General features: G+C 54.8%; 1 protein-coding gene across 1 annotated transcript; it reads right to left on the bottom strand.

Annotated features, from left to right (window-relative positions):
• On the bottom strand, positions 1-20140 carry BPIFB1 (BPI fold containing family B member 1). The gene is made up of 15 exons (XM_012755070.2): positions 20026-20140; positions 17230-17362; positions 16537-16644; positions 15431-15580; positions 14577-14658; positions 11292-11355; positions 9489-9574; positions 7938-8117; positions 6933-6986; positions 6289-6447; positions 5271-5338; positions 4453-4498; positions 1920-1983; positions 920-996; positions 1-33 (listed from the first exon to the last, which is right to left on the bottom strand). The coding sequence occupies exons 1-15, from the start codon at positions 20138-20140 to the stop codon at positions 1-3; spliced, it is 1419 nt and encodes a 472-aa protein (XP_012610524.2).
• Between the last annotated feature and the right edge of the window lie 1288 nt (positions 20141-21428).

Below are 21428 nucleotides of genomic sequence, written 5' to 3'. Positions count from 1 at the left end.
CTACGAGGAGGCTGGGGTGATCACGAGGGCATCCTGGGATGGGAGGAGAAAAGACAAGCAGGTTTTTTACCTCCTGCCCTGTCGTGGTTTATGCTGGTTTTGCCCTTCACAAGGTAGCCACTGGTCCTGGGGGCCATGGCCCTGAACTCACACGTACGCAATTCTTGGAAGGGACAGAGGTGGCGGGTCTGTGTGAACAGTAAGTCACGTAGGGGTCTGGGCGTCTCAGGCCTACGCCCCACATGCCCTGTCTCTGCCTCCGATCCCGGGGCTCCTTCCTCCTCTCTCCTGGAGCATTAAGCAACCCTGCCCCAGGGCCTTTGCACTTGCTGACTCTTCTGACAGGACACTCGGCCCAGCTACCCACAGGGCTCACTCCCTCACCTCCTCAGGTGTCGGCCCCAATGTCACCTCCTCAGAGAGTCCTTCCCTGGCCACCCCATCTAAGACATCACCCCTTTCCCCGCCATCACTCTCTTTCTTCTGAGCCGCTTTATTTTTCTTCTCAGCCTTTATCTTCGATCCGATGTTATATATTTATGGGTTTACGTATTTGCCTTTCCTGCTAGGACACAGGCTCTGCAAAGACGGGGATGTTCTGTGTTCATTTCCTAGCCTCAAGCACTCAGAGGCACACCTGGCACATACAAGACCCTCAAACAATATTACTGAATGAAGAAATGAATGAATGAATGAATGACAAGGTGGGTGGAAAAGGTGTATTGACCCAGGCTAGGAGGCTTGCTTTAGGGCACGGCCAACCTTCCCACTTGCAGATGAGGAGGTGGGGCCCGAGAGGTGAGGGGACTTGCCCAGAGTCCCAGCAAGTGACCAGCAGGGCCAGGACTGGAGTGAGGCCTCCCAGCCAGGGCTCCCTCCCTGGCCGTGCCCTCCCCAGGGCGGAGCACGCCCCGCTCACCTTGGTCAGGGAGCATGCCGCGGCCTCAAATCCCAAGGCCTTCACCATCCGCACTGGGATCCCGGGTCTCAGCTTGCCTGAAATCACAAGCACGGTCAGAGACTGGTGGGCCTGGCGTGGGACTGGGCAGCCACGGGCAGGCCCACAGCTCCTGCATGCCCGCTTCGGGCTGTCCCTCTGACTCTGCGCACCTGTTCTCTGGCCACAGCCTCACCTCCCCACCTTTGCCCCCGGCACCGGCTTCTGGCTGCTCAAAGCGCCGCCCTCACCTCCTCTCAAGCTCCTGCTCAAGAACCATCAGGGGCTCCCAGCATCCATAGCAGAGATGTCTATGCTTTGAGATTGCCCCACTCTAATAAAATTAAGAAATTAAAAAGGCAAGGCTGATGTAGGTTACCAACTATGTAGGTTACCAACTGATTTACTTAATTAAAGTAATTCCACCTTCTCTCTCTGCTTCCTCCACTAGTAACAAACAACACACCAGCAGCAGCTTCGGTAAGAAACTGACTGTGCCGGGCCCGCCCTCTGCCCTTTGCGAGTATCGTCCCATTTGTGCCTCTCAGGAAGTTGCTTTTATTTCCCCATTTTACAGATGGAGAAACTGAGGCTCAGAAGGAGTAGGCAGCTTGACCAAGGCCGGGCAGCTGACAAGAGGGGAACAGGACTTGAACCCGGGTCTGCTGAGGCGCCGAGTGTGCTCTGGTTGTCTGTTCACACCTGTGTCCTCCCTGCTGTCAGCCCCGGGAGGCTGGGTGCTGCCTGCTGGTCTCTGCAGGCCCAGGCCCGGGCGCTAGCACAGGAGCCGGGCTGTGAGGGCGGCGGTGGGAGAGGGCATTTCCAGCTGGGTGGCCTGGAAGGCTTCTAGGAGGAGGCAGAGCTTGAGCTAGGCCTTGAAGGGCGGGTGGGAAATGAATGAAAGGGCCCCGAGTGGAGATGCAAGCAGGAGAACTAAAGCAACGCCCTGGGGACAGAGGGGGCGGATGGCAGAGGGACGCACCATTCTCGTTTGGCAGCAAGACGGAGATGAGGATGTCGGTGGTGATATTTTTCAGAACTTCAGGCTGCGAGAGAGAAGGGGCGCTGTCACCTGGCTGAGAATCCGAAGGCTTCCCTGTCATTCTGCGTGGGCACAGCAGGTCCAAGGCGAGGCCAGCCGGTGGAGATGCTGGAATCCCAGGTGGCCAGGAACCGGACAGGCTGGGGCGGGACATGAACTCAGCTGCCCCTGGGGCCCAGTAGGTGGGGGCACTGGGGTGCACGGGAGGCCGCCCCATCCTCAGGGCCTGCACTGCTCTGTTCTAGCCGAATTGGACCCGAGGGAGTTTTGCCTTGCCTTGTCCCAGGTTTTTTTGGGGGAGGGGGGTTGAGATGGGGTCTTGCTATGTTGCCCAGGCTGATCTTGCACTCCTGGGCTCCAGTAATCCTCTTGCCTCAGCCTCCCAAAGTGCTGGGATTACAGGTGTGAGCCACTGCGCCCGACCTGCCTGAGCTTTTAACTTCTGGAGGGAAGGCAGAAGTCCTGATTTTCATGTGGAAATATCCCTGTTTTAAAATATTAGTCAAAAAACATGTAAAAAAGAAAACAAAATATAAAGACCAGAGGAAACATGACAGAGGCCAGGATTCTGGCAGTTTGGTCTGACTCAGGCAGGGAAACGTAGGACCAGACGGAAGGAGCTGCCCGGGGCCCTAGGAATCTATGAGAGCAAAATGAGATGTGCACCAAGGGCCTTTGTTTTCTAATTTAGGATTGAAATTTTAATGAAAGTGAATGTGTATCTGTGAGTGTGGGTATTTGTGTGTGTATGTGTGTGAGTGTGTGTGTGAGTGTATGTGTGTGTGTGAGTGTATGTGTGTGAGTGTGTGTGAGTATGTGAGTGTGTGTATGTGTGTGTATGTGTATGTGTGTGTATGTGTGTGTGCATGTATATGTATGTGTGAGTGAGTGTGCACGAGAGTGTGTGTGTAAGTGTATGTATGAGTGTCTGAGTGTGTGTGTGTGTGTGAGTGTATGTGTATGTATATGTATGTGTGAGTGTGGGTGTGCATGAGCGTGTGTGTGTGAGTGCATATGTGAGTGTGTGTGAGTGTGTGTGTGAGTGTGTGTGAGTATGTGAGTGTGTGTATGTGTGAGTGTGTGTGTGTGCATGTATATGTATGTGTGAGTGAGTGTGCACGAGAGTGTGTGTGTGTGAGTATGTATGAGTGTCTGAGTGTGTGTGTGAGTGTATGTGTATGTATATGTATGTGTGAGTGTGGGTGTGCACGAGAGTGTGCATGAGCGTGTGTGTGTGCATATGTGAGTGTGTGAGAGTGTGTGTGAGTGTATGTGTATGTATATGTATGTGTGAGTGTGGGTGTGCATGAGAGTGTGCATGAGCGTGTGTGCATATGTGAGTGTGTGTGAGTGTGTGAATGTATGTGTGTGTGTGAGTGTATGTGTGAGTGTGGGTGTGCACGAGAGTGTGCATGAGCGTGTGTGTGTGCATATGTGAGTGTGTGAGAGTGTGTGTGTGAATGTATGTGTGTGTGTGAGTGTATGTATGTGTGAGTGTGGGTGTGCATGAGAGTGTGCATGAGCATGTGTGTGCATATGTGTGTGTGAGTGTGTGAATGTATGTGTGTGTGTGAGTGTATGTATGTGTGAGTGTGGGTGTGCATGAGAGTGTGCATGAGTGTGTGTGTGCATATGTGAGTGTGTGTGAGTGTGTGAATGTGTGTGTGTGAGTGTATGTATGTGTGAGTGTGGGTGTGCATGAGAGTGTGCATGAGCGTGTGTGTGAGTGCATATGTGAGTGTGTGAGAGTGTGTGTGAGTGTATGTGTGTGTGTGTGTGAGTGTATGTGTATGTATATGTATGTGTGAGTGTGGGTGTGCATGAGAGTGTGCATGAGTGTGTGTGTGAGTGCATATGTGAGTGTGTGAGAGTGTGTGTGAGTGTATGTGTGTGAATGTGTGTGAGTGTATGTGTATGTATATGTATGTGTGAGTGTGGGTGTGCATGAGAGTGTGCATGAGCGTGTGTGTGAGTGCATATGTGAGTGTGTGAGAGTGTGTGTGAGTGTGTGTGTGTGAATGTGTGTGAGTGTATGTGTATGTATATGTATGTGTGTGGGTGTGCATGAGAGTGTGCATGAGTGTGTGTGTGTGAGTGCATATGTGAGTGTGTGAGAGTGTGTGTGAGTGTGTGTGTGTGAATGTGTGTGAGTGTATGTGTATGTATATGTATGTGTGAGTGTGGGTGTGCATGAGAGTGTGCATGAGCGTGTGTGTGTGAGTGCATATGTGAGTGTGTGAGAGTATGTGTGAGTGTGTGTGTGTGTGAGAGTGTGTGAGAGAGTGTGAGAGTGTGTGTGTCCGTAAACGCCGGAGCTGGGAGGTGGGACTTCGGTGGGTGACGTGGAGGCCGGCCAGCCCGAGGTGGGGCTTCCAGGGGGACGTTGTCTGAAGCAGATCCCGGGCAATGTCTTTTCAGAACGGGCCATTCCAGGCCATGTCTGTGCCCTTGGGGACAATCTGTTAATACTTACTTCGAACCGGTTAATATCCCAATTCATCAGATGGATCCGCTCGGACCTGCAACAGAAGGTGCCCGTGAGCATGTCCATCCATCCATCCATCCATTCATTCATTCATTCGACAGCTGTCTATGGAGCCCGTCACGTGCGAGGCCCAGCGCAGGCGCTGGTGCTGCAGCTGCGAGCCAGAGCGAGCCCTTGCCTGGTGGGGCTCGCACTCCCTCCGGTGGCGGGTGGGGTGGGGACACAGAAACAAACAGCAGTCAAAGAACAGGACCAGGACCCGCAGGAGGGAGGGCTGCGGGGTGCCGGGGAGCCCAAGCCCCTTCCCAGGCCCCAGTCCCGCTCAGCCGCCTGCTGCTGTGTAGGAATGTGGGCCCCGAGCAGCCGAATAGTCAGATTTTTATATGTTCACAACTAATTTATGTGAAAAACCCAAGCCCGTGTGGGCCGATCGAAACACAGCCCTGGGCCTGCTCATCCCAGGAGGCTCCAGTTTGCACCCCCGAGCCCACTCCGGGCAGCAGGAAGGGGGTAGGACGTGGGGACCAGGCAGGGCACAGACTGTGGCGGCCCACACTCGGGCACTGGGGTGACTGTCACTGCTGCTGCCCTGGAGGTGGCCAGGGTGGGCTGCCCCTGCCGAGGGGGTGGTGGTGGGCAGGGGCTGCCTGCCCCCCTTCCCTCTCCCCGACATTCAGTCCCGACAGCAGGGGAGTCCTGGGGTGGCCTCCACCCAACACCCCCACACTGGGTGTTGAAAGAAACCCACGGTCACAGGCAGGACTCATTTTCATCAGCAGAATATTCCCAATGATTTACATGTTTACCTGAGTTCATTCAGGTTGAGCATAAGTCGGTCACCTTCGGCGTAAAACTGAGCTTCTGAACTGGCTTCCTGCAACAAGAGAAGCCCAGGCCGTGTTTCTCTTAAGAGGATGCATGGAGTGTGGGGCCGGGGCTGCACAAGGAGGCTCTGGGGTCAAGCTGATGTGGTCTGAATCTCAGCTACTGGCTCTGTGACCTTGGGAAAGAGTTTGACCTCTCTGGGCCTCACTTTCCTCATCTATGAAATGGGATAGTACTTGTGCCCACTCCCCGTTTAACAGATTACAATATAGGCTTGTTGAGGGCAATGATGATGACGATGATGATGATGACAGCGAAGAATCTGCACGGCACCCTCGCAACCCTATGAGGTGGGTCCTATTATTGCCCCGTTGTAGAACAATTGTCCCTCCTCCTCTCCGTCTGTGGTTTGGATGGACCCCCCACCCCTCACTATGGTGTGTACCTGTCCCCGCTCAGGACATTCACATATTCTATTTTTCTGGCCATACTGATTGGCTCAGGAATGGGCACATGACCTGGGCTCATTCAATGGGAGTCAGCCCTGAGACTTTTGCTAGGACTATTGGGAAAGAGAGGTTCTTCCTGCTGGGATTGACAAGCCGATCGGATACAAGCCTGATGCAGCTTGGGGCACTTCCATGAGAGAAGAGCTTGCCTGAGGATGAGGATAGCACAAAGGAAAACAAGGCTGCTAGATTATTTGAGCACCTAGATCCAGCTATTCCTAAAGCCAATGGACTTTTTAATTATGTGAACTAATACAATTGCTTTTGTGCATGTGAGTTGAGTTTCTTCCCAGAGATCCCTGACTAATAAAGTCACAGGGTCAGGGCTGGGCCCCCAAAGCTCCTGACTCTTGGTCCGGAGCTTCCTTTCCCCCACCCCTGCTAGGTGACAAGAGCAGTGGAAATGTTTAACAAAGGAAGAAGATGAACAAGAACAGTGAACAGGAAGGTCCCCCAGGCTGCTGCCAACATCACAGACAGCTGAACTCACGATGCCCAAGGTGAAGAAGGGGCGGTAGGCTTCACTGGTGGGGAACAAGTCCAGCACAATCTGTTGGGCCACCTTGGCACTGCAATGGCTCAGCAGGAGCTCGGGGGTATCCTGAGTTACGATCTTCACAATCTGGGTGGGCCCCAGCTGATCTGCAGCCTGGAAAGACATCAGAGCCACATGTGGCCTCCCACGTGCCTCACTGTGGCCCACAGGCCCCAAGTGGCCCCCTGTGGCCTGGCCTTCCTGTCCCCTCTGGGCTCCAGCCACACTGCCCTTCTCACAGATCCTGGAACGCACTGCTGTTCTCCCTCCTGGCAGCCTCGGCCTGCTGTTCCCTCTGTCTGGAATCCCTTCCCTGCAGGGAAGTCTCCCTGAGCTCCCGGACTAGACTGGGTGCCCAGAATGTTCTCATAACCCCGAGAACCCGTCCTCTCTTACTGCACCTGCCACGGCACCATCATCCCTGTGAGTGTGTGAGTCAGGGCGAACTGGCCTGCGGGAATGAAATCTCTGTGAGGACAGGGACCTGGTGTGAGTCCCCCAGCGCTGGAAGGAAAGAGTCCTGCACAGATTCTACCCCCAGAGGTCTGGGTACAGACCGAGCACGCACCCGCCAGGCCGCAGATGGCAGAGGGACCCACCTTTTCACTGATCACCCGGATGCTCGACTTCAGCTCCCGGGCCAGTTCAGGAAGCTGAGGATGACAGGGAGCCAGAGAGGGTCAGTCAGCTGGAGGGGACAGGGGAGGCACACCTGTACCCTGCTGCCAGGATGAACGTTTCCCAGGACCCCGGAAAAGCTGGGTGGGCCCAGTGGTCCAGGCCATGTGTTTGTTATTGGTGTGAAAACAGCCCCTAGGTCAGCCGCTATGGGGCGTGGGGTCCCTGCTGGCCTGAACTTTTACTGTGGGCCGCTGGTGGCTGTGGTCTGTGTGTGGGCAGCTCCCTGCTCCCGGAGGACATGAAGAAGTGATTCCAATTCTTATCACAATCGTGAGTACGATGGCTGGTGACCATTCCCCACTTTCTTGCCATCTCAGTCCCCCAAGAGCTTGGTTATCTGTTGTCTGTCAGCTGACCTGAAGTCCTGCCATCCTCCCATAACTTTGGGCCAACCTTTCCCGCTCTGGACCTCAGTTTCCCCACCAGTCACCCCGGAGAAGATGGCACAATATAGTTGACTTGTGGCAGTGGTCCTCTGTGCTGTGTTCATAAGGATTTCAAGTTTGTGTCAGCATCTAGACTCAGGAGGAAGGAGGGCCCTGATCGATTAGTGATGTCTGCCATGGGCCCCACAATGCAGGCAGTAGCACATCTGCCATCCCTGAACTACTCAGTGTCTAAGATGCCCTTTGACTCCACGGGACTGGTATTTGGTAGAGGAGACAGGTGCATCCGAACCTGTCCTTCAGAGGGCAGATCTAGGTCCAGGGCTGGATGTTACAGAGAGGTTTCAGCTTCAGGTCTATGTCAGAGGTGGGGTCTATTAGGGGAGGGGGTGAGCTCTCCATTACTTGGGGGATTTAAGCTGAGCCTGACAGGGCATCCCTGCTTAGGGGCCTAGGGGTCCTTGCACCCCCTTTGCTTCAGGAAATTCCCATGATGAGCAGAGGTGGTCCCATCCTCTGTCCCTTGCTGTGGCTTACCACGTAGTCCAACAGGATCACGAGTTCTTCTGTAGGGAGCAAGGCGGCCACTGCAGCGTTCACAACGTCCTGCCTCACGACGAGGCTGAATGGGGCGCTGTTTGGGCTGGGCATCGTCAGGGAAGCCGCAGAGTTGTTGAACCACTTGGTCACCTTTCCTTCTGAGTCCAACAACCTGGCCTGAGGAGACGCAGAGCAGGGAGTGAGCTGAGAATGCTAACTCTACAGCTCACCCACGAACAAACCAGAAGGAAAGGACACCGTTCAGCTTGTTTCCCTTTGTGCACTTGCTGCCAGGAAGCTTAGCCTGGAATTCAGTGCCTTGCTGGGGGCTGTGAGTTGTCTCAGGTGACGTGCAACATCTACTCCACCTGCACCCCTCAGATAACCTCAGATTTTTATTTTTTTTTAACTTAGATAGTTTATTTTTCACTTATGTTTCAACTTCTCAAATAACTCAAACCCTTTGGATAAAGGGAAAGTTTAAAATTGTAACAAAATGAGAACTATTGAGGCTGCAATTTTTAAGGGATCCATACCAACTAGCCTGGGATTCACCCTGCCAGGTGGGCCGGGTCCCGCAGGGAGCGCAGCCCCAGCCTGGGTGTGCGGCTGCACGTTTTCCAGAGAGCTGACGGTTCCTGGCACTTGCCTGCCCAGCACTGCGTGGCCTCATTTCATCCTCTCCCCAGTGACCATTAGGATTTACATTTTGCAAACAAGGAAATGGAGGTTCAGAGAGATGAAGAACTTGCCCAAAGTCACACAGCCCGGGAGTCATGGGGCTGGGAGAGAAACTTAGGTCTGCGTGATTCTCAGTGATTGCTCAATGTCTCAATCCTGGGCTCTTGTTTTTTTTTTTTTTTTTTTTTTGAGACAGAGTCTCGCTTTGTTGTCCAGGCTAGAGTGAGTGCCGTGGCGTCAGCCTAGCTCACAGCAACCTCAAACTCCTGGGCTAGAGTGATCCTTCTGCCTCAGCCTCCCGAGTAGCTGGGACTACAGGCATGCGCCACTATGCCCGGCTAATTTTATATATATATATATCAGTTGGCCAATTAATTTCTTTCTATTTATAGTAGAGACGGGGTCTCGCTCTTGCTCAGGCTGGTTTTGAACTCCTGACCTTGAGCAATCCGCCCGCCTCGGCCTCCTAAGAGCTAGGATTACAGGCGTGAGCCACCGCGCCCGGCCTGGGCTCTTGTTTTAAGGTCGCCAGAGGTCTGGCGATTGGCAGGGACTTGCCCAAGAAAAAGGCCACGGGGCCTCGTGCACACCTTCAGGGCGATGACAGGGGAAATGAGGGTTGAGGGCAGATCCTGGGCAGATGATGTGCACGAGGCCCTTAGACTCTACCTGCCGGTGTCCACCCCGCCCCCCACTCTGAGAATGGCTTGCGTGTGTTCCGCACGTTGTGATATTTCTAAATCAGCCCATGTGTCCTAACTGTGACTGGGCTTTCCTACCCTTCTACAGGCCTATGGTGCCTGGCCCTTGCAGTCAGAGAAGGGGAGGGAAGTCCCCACTTTGTTCTCGAGGTCCTGGGACACTCACCCCCAGGTTGAACTGGACGGCATTGTCCTGGATGGCAGGAGACAGAACGTCAAACTCCAGGCGTTCAGGGCCGAGGGAAACCGGCACTGCTCGGGGACAAGAACGTTCTGTGAGGGTGGGGGCAGCATTGGGTGGGGTGGTTTGGGGGCTGCTCTCTGCTGGATTGTCACGTGGGGAAGTAGGCAGGAGGGGCAGGTGGTAATGATGTTGATAATAATAATGAAAATGACGATAATGACTGTCACCGAGCGTATACCAAGTGCCAGGCACTGCGCTGAACCTTGACATGTGTTGGCTCATTAACCTTCAGAATAATCCCTGGAAGCAGATCCTATTATTATCCCCCTTTTACAGATGGAGAAACCGAGGGTCAGAAAAGTGAATTGACTTGCTCAAGGTCATACTGGGAGAGGATTTGAACCCAGTTGGTCTTATGCCACAGTCCTGGTTTGGAATAAAACCGAACTATTGTTTATAACACCCCACCTCCTTCCCCAGACTGAATCCCGCATTCCCCATGAGGGGTTCCAGGTCTAGACATCCTGTGTGCACCTGTCTACCCATGGAAGAGTGTTCGCTGAGGGATTCCCAACTTGGCCTCCAGGTGGCGGTGGCGTCTCATCCGCTCCGGCGGTAGGCCCGATGATGGGGAGGGCGGGGAGGGGCGAGGGAGAACTCCTGCCCTGCCCTTGGGGAGCAGAGGAGCCAGTTGAACTTGGGTTTGAGCCCCAGAGACCGTGGCTAGTCTCTTCTTGCCCCTGAATCTGTTTCCGCATCTTAAAATGGGGGTATCATAGAAATTCCTGCATTACTTACAGAACTGGCTCCTAGGAACCACCAAATCTGAATTACACCCACTTGGAACTGGAAGAATTGGGTTCAAGCCTTCCCCATATTACTAATTGCCTCTGTGAGCTTGGACAGATGACTTAATTGCTCTGAGCCTCAGTTTCCCCACATGTACAGTGGGGTGATGATTGCTGCTGCATGGAGCTGTTTTGGGGGGCCAGTGAGATGGTGGGTGCAGAACACCTGGCCCATGGCAGGTGCTCTCTGGGTGCTCAACTCGCTTTCATTTCATTCTCCTCTCTGGTTGCCCTTTCAACGAGCCTCTTCAGATCCCAAAATGGTGGGTGCTGGACTTTTCTTCTTCCCTGCCAGTTTCCACTGGGGGGGGGTTCTAAGCAAGGCATATTTCTGATGTGGGGGTAGGAGCCCATGTCCTCCCATCTCTGCTGCTCTCAGGGAGGGAGAAATGGCCTCCTTGCCGAGCACACATTGCATCTCTTCCCTGTTTCCTCTCCTCTAATAGCACGTGGTGGTTGCTGTATTATCCCTCCCTCCATCCCTTCAGCATGCATCCGAAAGCATTTCCCTGTGCCCGGCAGAGCACCTCCTATGTGCCTGGAACTTTTCTGTAAACTTTTAATCCTCACTAACAATCCTGTGGGGCAGGGATGTATAAGCCCCATTTTTCAGATGAGGAAACCAAGGGTAAGGAGGTGGAGGGGCTTTCCCAAGGTCATGGAGCAAGTCAGTGGTGGAGCTGGGATTTGAACTTGAGTTTATCTGGGGCATCTGCTGGCCTCACACAGAACCTTATATAGCGTAGGAGCTCATTAAGTCGCAGTCAGTGAACTTCTGTCTGCTCATCTTGGGCAGGCATCACCTGCTGCTCCTCCCCCCTGCTGCTGGGCCCAGTCGCTGCTCGGCCTGACTGGGGAGGACCCCCTGGGTGGAGGCGGGGCCGGGAGCCCAGCTCCATAGTACAGGAGAAGGTGGAAGAGAGAGCAGTGCACCTACCCCTAATAATCTCCAGGAGCTCTGCGTACATGTCATTGAAGGCCAGCTCGATCACGGGACACAGCTGCAACAGCACAAACACAGGGGCTCCATTAGTGAGGCCAGAGTGCAGCCCCATGGTGACCTCTGCCCAGTCCCCCCAGCCTGAGTCCTGCTGCCACGGCCATGGCCAGCCAAGTTCATCTACGGGGCTGAGCATCATTTGTGTGTCCACTCTCCCCGCCATCTCTGCTGCTCAGAGTCCACCCAGGCCCCAGGGCCACCTGCGGCCTTTTGCAATGGTTTGTTCCTCGCCCAGTGGCCAGGCTGTGCCTGGTCTGCCAGCTCGCGAGAGCCCATGTTTTCCATAAGAGTGAAATGGAGAATTCACTTCTTCATCCCGCAAGTCACTACTGAGTTCCTTCCACACGTCAGACTCTACAACAGAGGCCGGCAAGACAGACCCTACCAGACCAGACTCCAACAATCTCTTTATGCCCTTTGGGATTTTTCTAGCCCCAACACATCCTTTTGCCCACTAAGCAATTCTCTTTCTAAAATTGCCAGCAGTCCTCGACAGGGGGTGATTTTGTGCCCCCTGGAGACATTTGGAAATTTCCGGAGACATTTTTAGTTGTCACAACTTGGGAGAATGAGGATATTCCTGACCTTCGGTGGATAGAGACCAGGGACGCTACTAAACATCCTACAATGCACAGGACAGCCCCCACGACAAAGAGTTATCAGCCCCAAATGTCAGTAGTGCCAAGGTTGAGACCTAACCCTGGCCCCAGCCGTCCTGCTTAGGGAGGAGATTAAACATGTGACCCACTTGCCTGTGGGACCCAGAGGCCGTGTTCTCTGCTCCGAGGCAGCCCATTTTTCAGGGCAGTGCTCCAAAATTATCAAGGACATTTTTGTCCTAGGTACAATGGCCCTAGTGGAAGAACCTTCTAGTTGGCCACCCCTTAATGCATTGACAATGTGTTAATGACAGTGTGTTTGGGAAGTGTTAACTTTTTCTGTGAACAATCATTCCCTGCTCCCAGCTACTTTGCCAACCCAGAGAGGCTGGCAGAATCAGCTCAGAGACTCCCAGCAGGCACTGCCAGGGGACCACTTGTCCCTCACGGGAAAGGTGTCCCCGGCAACCTCCGCACTTTCTCTCACAATTCCCCATCCGTCATCCCTATCAGTGGGTCTCACCCTGGCTACACACTGGAGTCTTCTGGGACACGAGGGCCCCACCCAGATCGATACTGTTTAAAGCCTTCTGAGCTTCTGATGTGCAGTCTGGGTTGAGAGCCACGAATTTGCACTTAAAAGGGTTCCAGCATTTTCTAAATGAGCTCCTGCCAGACACTGCCCTCTTAAATGTGCTGTGCCTCTTCCCTTCATGCCAAATACAATATTCATATGACCATCGAATCAACCCAGCGCATCACAGTAGGAAACTAGGATGATAAACGGGGAACAGGTTTTCTCACGGCCTCTATACCTGGCCTTTCACCCTTAGAGGCAGGTACTGGGCAAAGAGCATTGTATAATTAATTCCAAGTTCTTGCCATCATTTCCAGTGGAAAATATATTTGAACTATTTGAGAATGGATAAAATACGATTTTGCTAGAGGCTGGGAAAAAATTTGCAGCTGAGTCCTACTTTAAGAAATTCCCACCTTTAAATTGAAAAATAAAAGTCTTCAAAGAAAAACATGTCTCACGTAAAAAAAGCCCAATTTTACAAAATCATTCACTTTTAGATTCCCTTAAATAATCTCCCTGGATATGCACCTTTGCTAACAAGTAAGGGTCTTGAAAGTCTCACAATAAGCAGTGATTGTCTTGACTTTGATATCACATATTTATATTCATTCTCCTCTTTCCTCTCTCTGTCCTCATTTTCTTCCAGTAAGTTACTGGAGAAAGGTAGTTTGAATTGGGATGAATCAATTTTTGCTTCTGAAATTAACCTTTTAAAAATCTCATTTGAGCTTTTTCAGTTTTTGATTATTCACTTAGTTTTCCCTGGTCTCTTTAATATGTAGGTATTTAGTCTATTAAAATAATGGATCTTCATTTGACTACATATGATACTCTTTAAGTTTTACTAGTGCAGAAGCAGAACTTGAAGATCTTAACTCAGGCTTAATAAAGAACCAAAGACATAATCGTGTATTAAACGGTTAATGTATATTTCACAAAATGGAGGCAAAATACTTTACTGACTCGGAAAAAAAAATCTAACAGGACCTGGCACATTCCTGGCACATTCCAGGGTGGCACATTCCTGAAGACCAGAAGCAGAGTAGCACGAGACAGTGGCATGCTGGGGTCAGCTTGTACTAGGTTTTGAGAACCAATTGTTCAATTTTCAGGAATTTCTGAGCTGGGTCTTAGCCCAGACATTAAAAAAAATTAAATTATATACATTTAAAATTAAGTAAATTATTTTAAAAATGGAGTTAGGCCAGGCACAGTGGCTCACGCCTGTAATCCTAGCACTCTGGGAGGCCGAGGCGGGAGGATTGCTTGAGTTTAGGAGTTCAAGAGCAGCCTGAGCAAGAGCGAGACCCCGTCTCTACTATAAATAGAAAGAAATTAGCTGGACAACTAAAACATATACATATATATGTAAAAATTAGCCAGCCATGGTGGCCCATGCCTGTAGTCCCAGCTACCCGGGAGGCTGAGGCAGGAGGATCGCTTGAGCCCAGGAGTTTGAGGTTGCTGTGAGCTAGGCTGACGCCATGGCACTCTAGCCCAGGAAAGAGAATGAAACTCTGTCTCCAAAAAAAAAAAAAAAAAAAATGGATTTAATAAAAACCCATAACTCATTACCTCCTGGATATGTTGCTGTATTTTACTATTATCTATTGCTCCTGCGGTCACGTCTACCGTATCTGCTTGGTGGAAATACTACACAATAGTGTGCGGCTGCGCATCTCCTCCTAACTCCGTTCGGTCACATCACCTTGGTAGCCTAAAATTGGCCCCATAGGGAGTATTTACACCAAAGAAATCAGCAAAAGCTAAAAATCAGAGCCCCTTCCCTGCAACCCCACGGGAGATAATTGTTAAAAATTTATTGGCACATCACGGTTCAAGGCCTCCTGGCTGACATTTGGCAGTTCCATGACCTTGACCTCAACAATCTGCCTGTGCTAATGGCCCAATCCATTGCTCTTTGCTTTGCTGAAATAATTATCCAGCCCTAGAAATATCTCACCCAAGGAGACACAGTCCCTTAGCACCAGCCCCACAGAGGGAGCGACCGTCACGGGCCATGGAGGCCCCGATTCCACTCACCTGGCTTTTCACCAGTTTGGGCAGGGCTGGCACCAGGAGCTTCATGACCATGTTCGCTAAGGGGTTGACCAGGAAGGAGACCCTTCCAGGGAGGAGAGTGGAGAGAGATTAGGAAGGGTCAGACGATTGCCCCTCCCCATTTTGCAGAGTGGGAGACTGAGTCCAGGGGAGAAAGGAACTTGCCCAAGGTCATAGGATCTGTTAGAGAGAGGGCTGGGAGTCGGCCCTGAGCCAGGTGTACCCAGCGGCCGACAGTTCTCAGGGAGCAGGGGCTGAACGTCCTCTTTAGAAATTTGTGCTGGACGTTGGGATGACGGGAGCTGGCGTGTCTCCCTCTCCTCCTGCTGAGGGGGCAGGACGGCACCTGCCACGTGCTGCGCACTATTCTGAGTGCTTGATGGCCGTAGCCTGACCCAGTCCCCTCACTGCCAGCTGGAAGCATCATCACCTGCGTTTTACAGGTGAGGAAGGTGAGACACGGAGGTGACTTGCCCAACATCACCAGGTAATGAAGGAAGAAGAGGCCTTTGCCCGACTCCAACGCCTTTGTTTTTACCCCTGGCACCTCCCAAGCCAGCCTCGAGTGGTTGGAGGGGCCGTAGGAAGGGGGCTTCTCTCCACCTTCAAATGTTTGTCCCCCCTCCTGACGTCACGCATGAAATCCCACCATTGCTGCACCTGCCCTGGATGTCCTGACTTTTCTTTGGCATCTCAGAGTCCCTGGAAGGAACCTCAGATCAAGAATCAGAGAGGATGTGTCCCTTTCCTTCTCTAGGCCTCAGGGCGTGGGGACAGGCCACCACCCGGCTTTCCCCCAGGCCCTGCGGGAGCGGTGCGGGTGGCGCTGCACTTACTTGTGCAGCAGGCTGATGCGCAGGCTGCCCGGGCTGGTGGCGCAGTCGCGGAGGACGAGGCGGGCGGGGCCGCTGGCACCTGTCTGCAGCCGGACGGTGGCCTGGGCCTCGCTCTCCAGGTGCAGCTGCACGATGGTCTTGACCAGCGGCCTGGGGGCAGAGGCAGCCGAGGAGTGAGCGCCACCCACGCCCGGGGCTGCGGCAGACCCGCCCGTCCCTGTCTTCTGGCTCTCGCCCCCTTCTCAATCTCCTTCGTGGGGTTCTCCTTGTCTCCCCAACTTCTTCACCCCAGCACGTCCCAGGCTCTGTTTGGGGAGTCTTCTCCTGGTTTCGATCCCTTTCATATGCTGACAGCTTCCAGACTTTTTCCAACTCCCTACTCAGATGTCGCTTGGGCTTCTCAAGTGTAGCAGGTGCAGCACTGGACTGGGCTGTCCCCAGGCCTGCTCCTCTCGTGGCCATCCCTGCCTCGCTTCCTGCCCGCGCCATCCTGCCAGTTGTGCCGGCAAAAACCTGCCAGGCATCCTCGAATCCACTGTCCTTTCCCTTTCTCTGTCTCCATGAGCACACTCGATGCTGCAGGACATCCTGTTGTCGCCGCCTACTTCCAAAATATACCCAGGGCCCAACCACTGCTCGCCAGCTCCCTGCCGCAAACCCTGGCCTAAGCCCGCCTCGCGCCCTGAACTGTTCAGTAGCTTCTGGGTGGCCTTGCTGCCTCCATTCCTCCCCCCCCAGACTGTTTCCCCACATCAGCCAGAGGGATTCTGTAAAAACATTAAGCCATGTCATGTCCCTCCTCTGCTTAGAACTTTCTGTGGCTCCCGTCTCACCAAGTAAAAACCAAGTCTTCACCTTTGCCCACAAGACCTTGCGTGATCTGGTCTTGGCTGCCTGCTGACCCCAGCGACCCCTGCCCTATGCTCACTCCCCCACCCCTCTCTTTGCCATTCTGTGAGCAAGGCAAGCAACTGCTGCCTCAGGGCCTTTGCACTTGCTCTTCTCTCTGCTTGGAACTCTCTTTCCCAGACACCTGCATGGGCAGAAGGAGGAATGAGGGGATGAACCTGTCAGACCCGCTGCACCCGACAGAGGGGGACACTCACGTGTTGAATCCAGCCACCATGTCCATGGGGATCTTGACGACTAGCTCCTGGGCATTGGCCGAGGTGTGCACCTGCAGCTGGAGGATGCTAGCTGAGGTGACCTTCAGCCTGGATGGGATTCAGGAGAGACAAGAATCATGCCTCATGCTCAATGAGCCTTGTCCCCAGCCCCGCTCCTGTCCTCCTTTCCTATCTCTCCTGGGCCCCGGCCAGCAGCGGGACCCCAATCCCTGACCACTGCACCCTCCCCAGCATCTCCCTGCCACCCCGCCCCTCCATCCTGCGACGCTATGATGGCTCCTTCTCTTTTGGGTGATGACTCGTAAGACCCTCGGTGACCTGCCCTGCTGGCCTCGCACTCCTTGCCTTGAGGTTTGAGCTGCAGCCACTCCGACCGACTCTCAGCCCTCTGTGCCCAGGCGGGTCCTTCTGCCCGGAATGCCTCCCTGCCCCTGGTGAGCACTGTCACCTCCATGGAAGCGCTGCCTCATCCTCCGTCCTCCCGCGCCCGGTGACTTTCCTCTGGGTTGTCGTGTTGGGTTCCTGTGCCACTGTCTCAGGGCTGTGGCTAACTACGCTGGGAGCCTCCCGTCTGGCGCGAGCTGACGTTTGCTGACGGACTGAGCGTGCAAAGTGTGTGCTGGGCGGCGGGGCAGAAGGAGCTGGCTCGCAGCGTGGTCCCGCCGCACTCACCAGACGATGTTTCTCAGGACAGTGTCCACGAGGCTGCTCAGCACACCGGCCGGCTTCTCCCGCATGGCGCTGTGCAGCGGCAGCTGCTGCAGGACAGCGGTGGCGCCGTGGGCCTCCAGCGCCTGCGTCAGCTCTGCAGGCAGACCCGGGGATTAGGGTCCAAGAGGAGGGTGATAAGGACGGCTCGGGCAGCCCCGAGGCTCCGCTGTGGGGGATGCCAGGACCGCTCTCCTTGAGGATAGTGGCCCAGCTGGGTCATTTTCACATGAAAAGAGAAGCGGGGCCCTGAGCGTCACCAGCCTCTGCTGGGAGCGTTGGCCACGGCACCCAGCACAGGGCCCTGCCTCTCTCCCCCAGCCAGGGCCAAACCCTTCCAGAGCCGAGAGGCAGGGAGCCCAGGAGGCCCCGCCTACCCACGCTCGCTGCAGCTCTGTGGCCTCCACACCCTACGGACCGTTGTCCAGAGAAGCTCAGGTGCTGAGCGGAGGAGCTGGGGGCAGAGAGCTATGAGTCGGGAGCCCTGGGTGCCGGTCCCTGCCAGGCTGTTTGTTCACTGGCGGCCAGAGCCCCTTTGGCTCGTGTGCAGAGCAGATCGGAGGTGCTGGGGAGCTGACACCCCAGGGGCAGCCCCCGGCCAGTGACTGCTGAGAGTCGGTGTATGAATACCCCAGCTCCGTCAGCCCCTGGGCAGGGTGACTCAGAAGTGCGTCCCCCACTGTGTTTCAGAGCTCCGTGTTACGGCTCCTAGTCACACGCCACCCGTGTTGCCTGCTCTGTGATAATGGAGCTGGGCCCTGTACATATTTCTTACTGACAGGTGGCGCCATGGTAAACCCTGGCAGTGGAGGCACTGGAGGGACATGGAGAAGGACGGGGCTTCCCCTCATGGCCCTGGTGTACTCCCCCTGCCAGGCTCCTGTGTCGTCACCGCCTAGTGGCTTTGGGCCGTGGGTTGGCAGCAGCCCTGCGGGCACCCTGGCTGGCTTCCAGGCAGCTTCCCCGAGATGGCTTCCCAGTGAGTTAACAGCAGTCCCCTTCCTCTGGGGGCAGCTTCCAGAGAATTTCATCGGCTCCCTGGCCGGCGGTTCCCTCCTGCCAGCCTCAGCTTGCCGACTGATGGCTGGCCTGGCCTGGGGCAGCCCGGGGAACTTTTCCACCATACAGTGGGCTGCAAACGCACCTCTCCAGTGAGGTCTGGGGAGGATTCTCTGCCCTGAGTTTGTCCTCTCCTTGGCTGTCCCCTCCACCCCTAGGGAAGGCTTTAGAGTTCTGTCTTTTTACCCCCTGAGCCAACTCCCCATGTCTCCAATCCCCTGCTAACAATTCTTCATATTGAACTCGCCTGTTGGAGCTACTGTGTGGTTTCTGCCTCCTGGTTGTTCCCAACGACTGCAGCTGCCCAGCAGGACCGAGCTCCAGTCCCCACAGTGGCAAGTGGCTTGGAGATGCACCCTCACGGGCCACCTTCCCCCACCCGACTTGCTTTCCCTCGATCCTGCAGGAACTCCTCCAAGACAGCCACGTGCACACGACTCCTTGACTCACTTCCTGCTCCTGGGAGAACCTAAACCGTGGTCGCTCTTCTCCAAGCTCCTGCGGGCTGGAATTCCACATGCCTGAGATCCACTGCGTGGGCCCAGGGCCCACCCGTCTATCTGCCCCCGGCTCCCAGAGTGCTCTGCTTCCTGTCCCTACTTGGGGACCCATCCTGTGGCTATAGGGCCTGCAGCCCTGCAGGATCTGGCCCTGCCCCCGCCCCTGGCCCTGGCCCGGGCCCACTGCACGCAGAGGTCTGGGCCTCTAAGGGCTCAGCCGACCCTCCAGAGCAGACAGATTAGTCCCCTCTCAGGTGGGGACGCTTTGGAGCTGTGGTTCTCAGCCAGGCTGATTTTGTCCACTAGGAGACATTCGGCAGTGTCTGGAGACATTTTTGGTTGTCACAACTGGCTTGAGGGTGCTGTTAAACATCCTACAGTGCCCAAACAGCCCGCGCAATAAGGCCACTGAGTCAGAAGTGCCGAGGTTGAACAGCCAGTCGCAGGATTCATAAGCTCTTGTCAATTCCTGTCCTGTCGGTGTCCCCAACAACCCAGGGAGGAAGGCCCTCTTACTCGTCTCCAGAGGAGGAAGCCAGGCTCAGGGACTGGCCCAGGGTCACAGCACTGGAGAGTGACATGCTCTGCCCGGGACTGGGCTGCCAGCCTGCAGTCAGGGGTCTCTGCTGGGGACTCGGAGAGCACGGGTCTCAAGGACAGGGGAGGCAGGTGCGTCATTGCACGCAGTGGCCACGCCCCCTTCTGCCGGCCCTGGGACCTCAGAGCAGGGGGTTTTTGGAACTGTGGAATTGAGAAGCAGGGGCTGTTGGAACCGCGGACTCGCGAGAGCTCGTTTGGAGGGTCTAGCAGGGGAGCGCAGCTACGCGTGCACCCTTGACCGAAACGCGGTCCTCCTCTATCGGGGAAGTCGTCCTCTTCGACCGACCGAGCTCGGGGCTTCGGGAGGGACCCACACGGAGCGGTGAGGGAGGACGGGGACACCCGCTTAGCCAGCAGATCAGCCGAATCAACCCTGGCGATCAGTGGGGTGACAGGTGTCGTGGCCAGATGGCCCTCACATCTGAACTCCTTGGATCACAGATACCCCAAACCTTTGTAACTCACGTCTCACGTCTCACCGAGCCCGGGGCCCTAGCCGGGCCCTGCACGCCCTCTGATGAGGAACTCCCTCTGTCCTCTGGGCGGCGCTCCCCCTGCTCCCCTGCCTGGTGGTGGTGAGGCCCGAGGGCCCAAGACTCACTTTCTCTGATGACTTCTGCGCGGAGGTTGAGAACCACAGGGGGCTTGAGGGTGGCTCGCACCAAGGTGGCTGCCAGTAAACCACAGAGGAGAGTGAAGACCCCTGGGCTGGCCATCTTCCTGGGTGTTGGTGGCAGCAGGTGGCAGGTGGCAGGAGCTGGGAAGAGCACAGAGGGCCCTGCTGGCTGGGCAGACAGGCCAAGGGCAGGCCCACGATGCCCGGTGACCTGTAGTATGGAGTCTAGGAGAGGCCATTTAGTGAAGTGGCTAATTTCCAGGGGCCAGTTGTGTGGTCTTAGACAATTTAACCTCTCTGTGCCTCAGTTTTCTTATCTGACAAATGGGCATAATAATCCCTACTTGACAGAGTTGAGGGGATTAAATGAGTTACTACCTAGAAAGCATTTAGCACAGTCTTACATGGTGAACATTTGGAAAATATTAGCTATGTTCTTATGGAAAACACACCACAGTGCTAAGGACAAAAATGCCTCTGCTTCTGTGTCCCCACTCCATCCATCCAGCACTTCAAACCCTTGATGATCCGGCCTCAGCCACCCTCACCTCCTGCTTTTTCTTTTCTTGCTCTATCAAGTTTCAAGCTCTAAGTCCCCAGAACGTGCTCTGTGCTCTCCTGCATCCATGCCTTTGCCCTTGCTCTTGCTTCTTGGAATGCTTTTCTCCTTCCTTATCTGCCTGCCGAACTCCTATGTATCCGTCAAAGCCCTGCCCAGACTTTCACTTTCTCTGTAAAGCTTTCCCTCTCCTACAGCCAGGGACCCTGGACCACACTCCGAGAAATGATGCCCTGGGGCTCAGGCCAGGAAGGTTAGATGCAGGAGAGAAATTAGAATTCAGGAAGGACTCAATGTTCAGAAATGAACGCTGTTTGCTTCATCCAGTAGCAAGGAGCCTGGGGAGGGAATGGGTGGCTCCTTGGAACGAGGGAGAGAAAGGCAGAGAGAGAGAGGCCTGTGGTGCCTCCCAGGGAGAGGAGCTGGGGTGTTCTGGCCCCCAGAACAGGTTGGTCTGTCCCTCCCACGAGGCGGGACATCAACACTGCTACCCAGCCTTGAGCTCTCCAGCCCTCGCCCTGGCGCTGCCTTTAAGCCCCTGCTGGAAGCTTCTGCCCCCTGTGGACTGTCCTGCTGGAGGGAGGGGCGACGCTGACCCCCAGGTCCAAGCCCTTGTTTGGCTTAGCGTGTGGGTTTCTTGTTGCCAAGACAAATGTGGCATCTGGGTGGCATGTGTCTCCTGTGGTCTGGAGCAGGGCGAGCTCTTCTGAGACCCCTGCAATACGGAGGGAGGGCTGGGCCCGCCTGCTCCCCGCTGGGTCCCGGCACCAGCACAGTGCCGGCACCCAGCACCAGCCTAATAAACGGCTGCCGAATGAATGCATGGCCT

Source organism: Microcebus murinus, chromosome 16 (assembly GCF_040939455.1).
Source record: "Microcebus murinus isolate Inina chromosome 16, M.murinus_Inina_mat1.0, whole genome shotgun sequence".
NCBI lineage: Eukaryota > Metazoa > Chordata > Mammalia > Primates > Cheirogaleidae > Microcebus > Microcebus murinus.
Note: the sequence above shows the minus strand (reverse complement) of the source record. Positions and strands in the feature narration are given on the sequence as shown.

Bases quoted from the DNA above. Each gene is read 5' to 3' on its own strand.
- BPIFB1 (XM_012755070.2), bottom strand. From the start codon at position 20,140: ATGGCCAGCCCAGGGGTCTTCACTCTCCTCTGTGGTTTACTGGCAGCC. The intron at 17,363-20,025 runs GTGAGTCTTGGG...GTCTGCCTGCAG, and splicing joins CGCAGAAGTCATCAGAGAAA to AGCTGACGCAGGCGCTGGAG. The intron at 14,659-15,430 runs GTAAGTGCAGCG...CCTCCCTGGAAG, and splicing joins CGCATCAGCCTGCTGCACAA to GGTCTCCTTCCTGGTCAACC.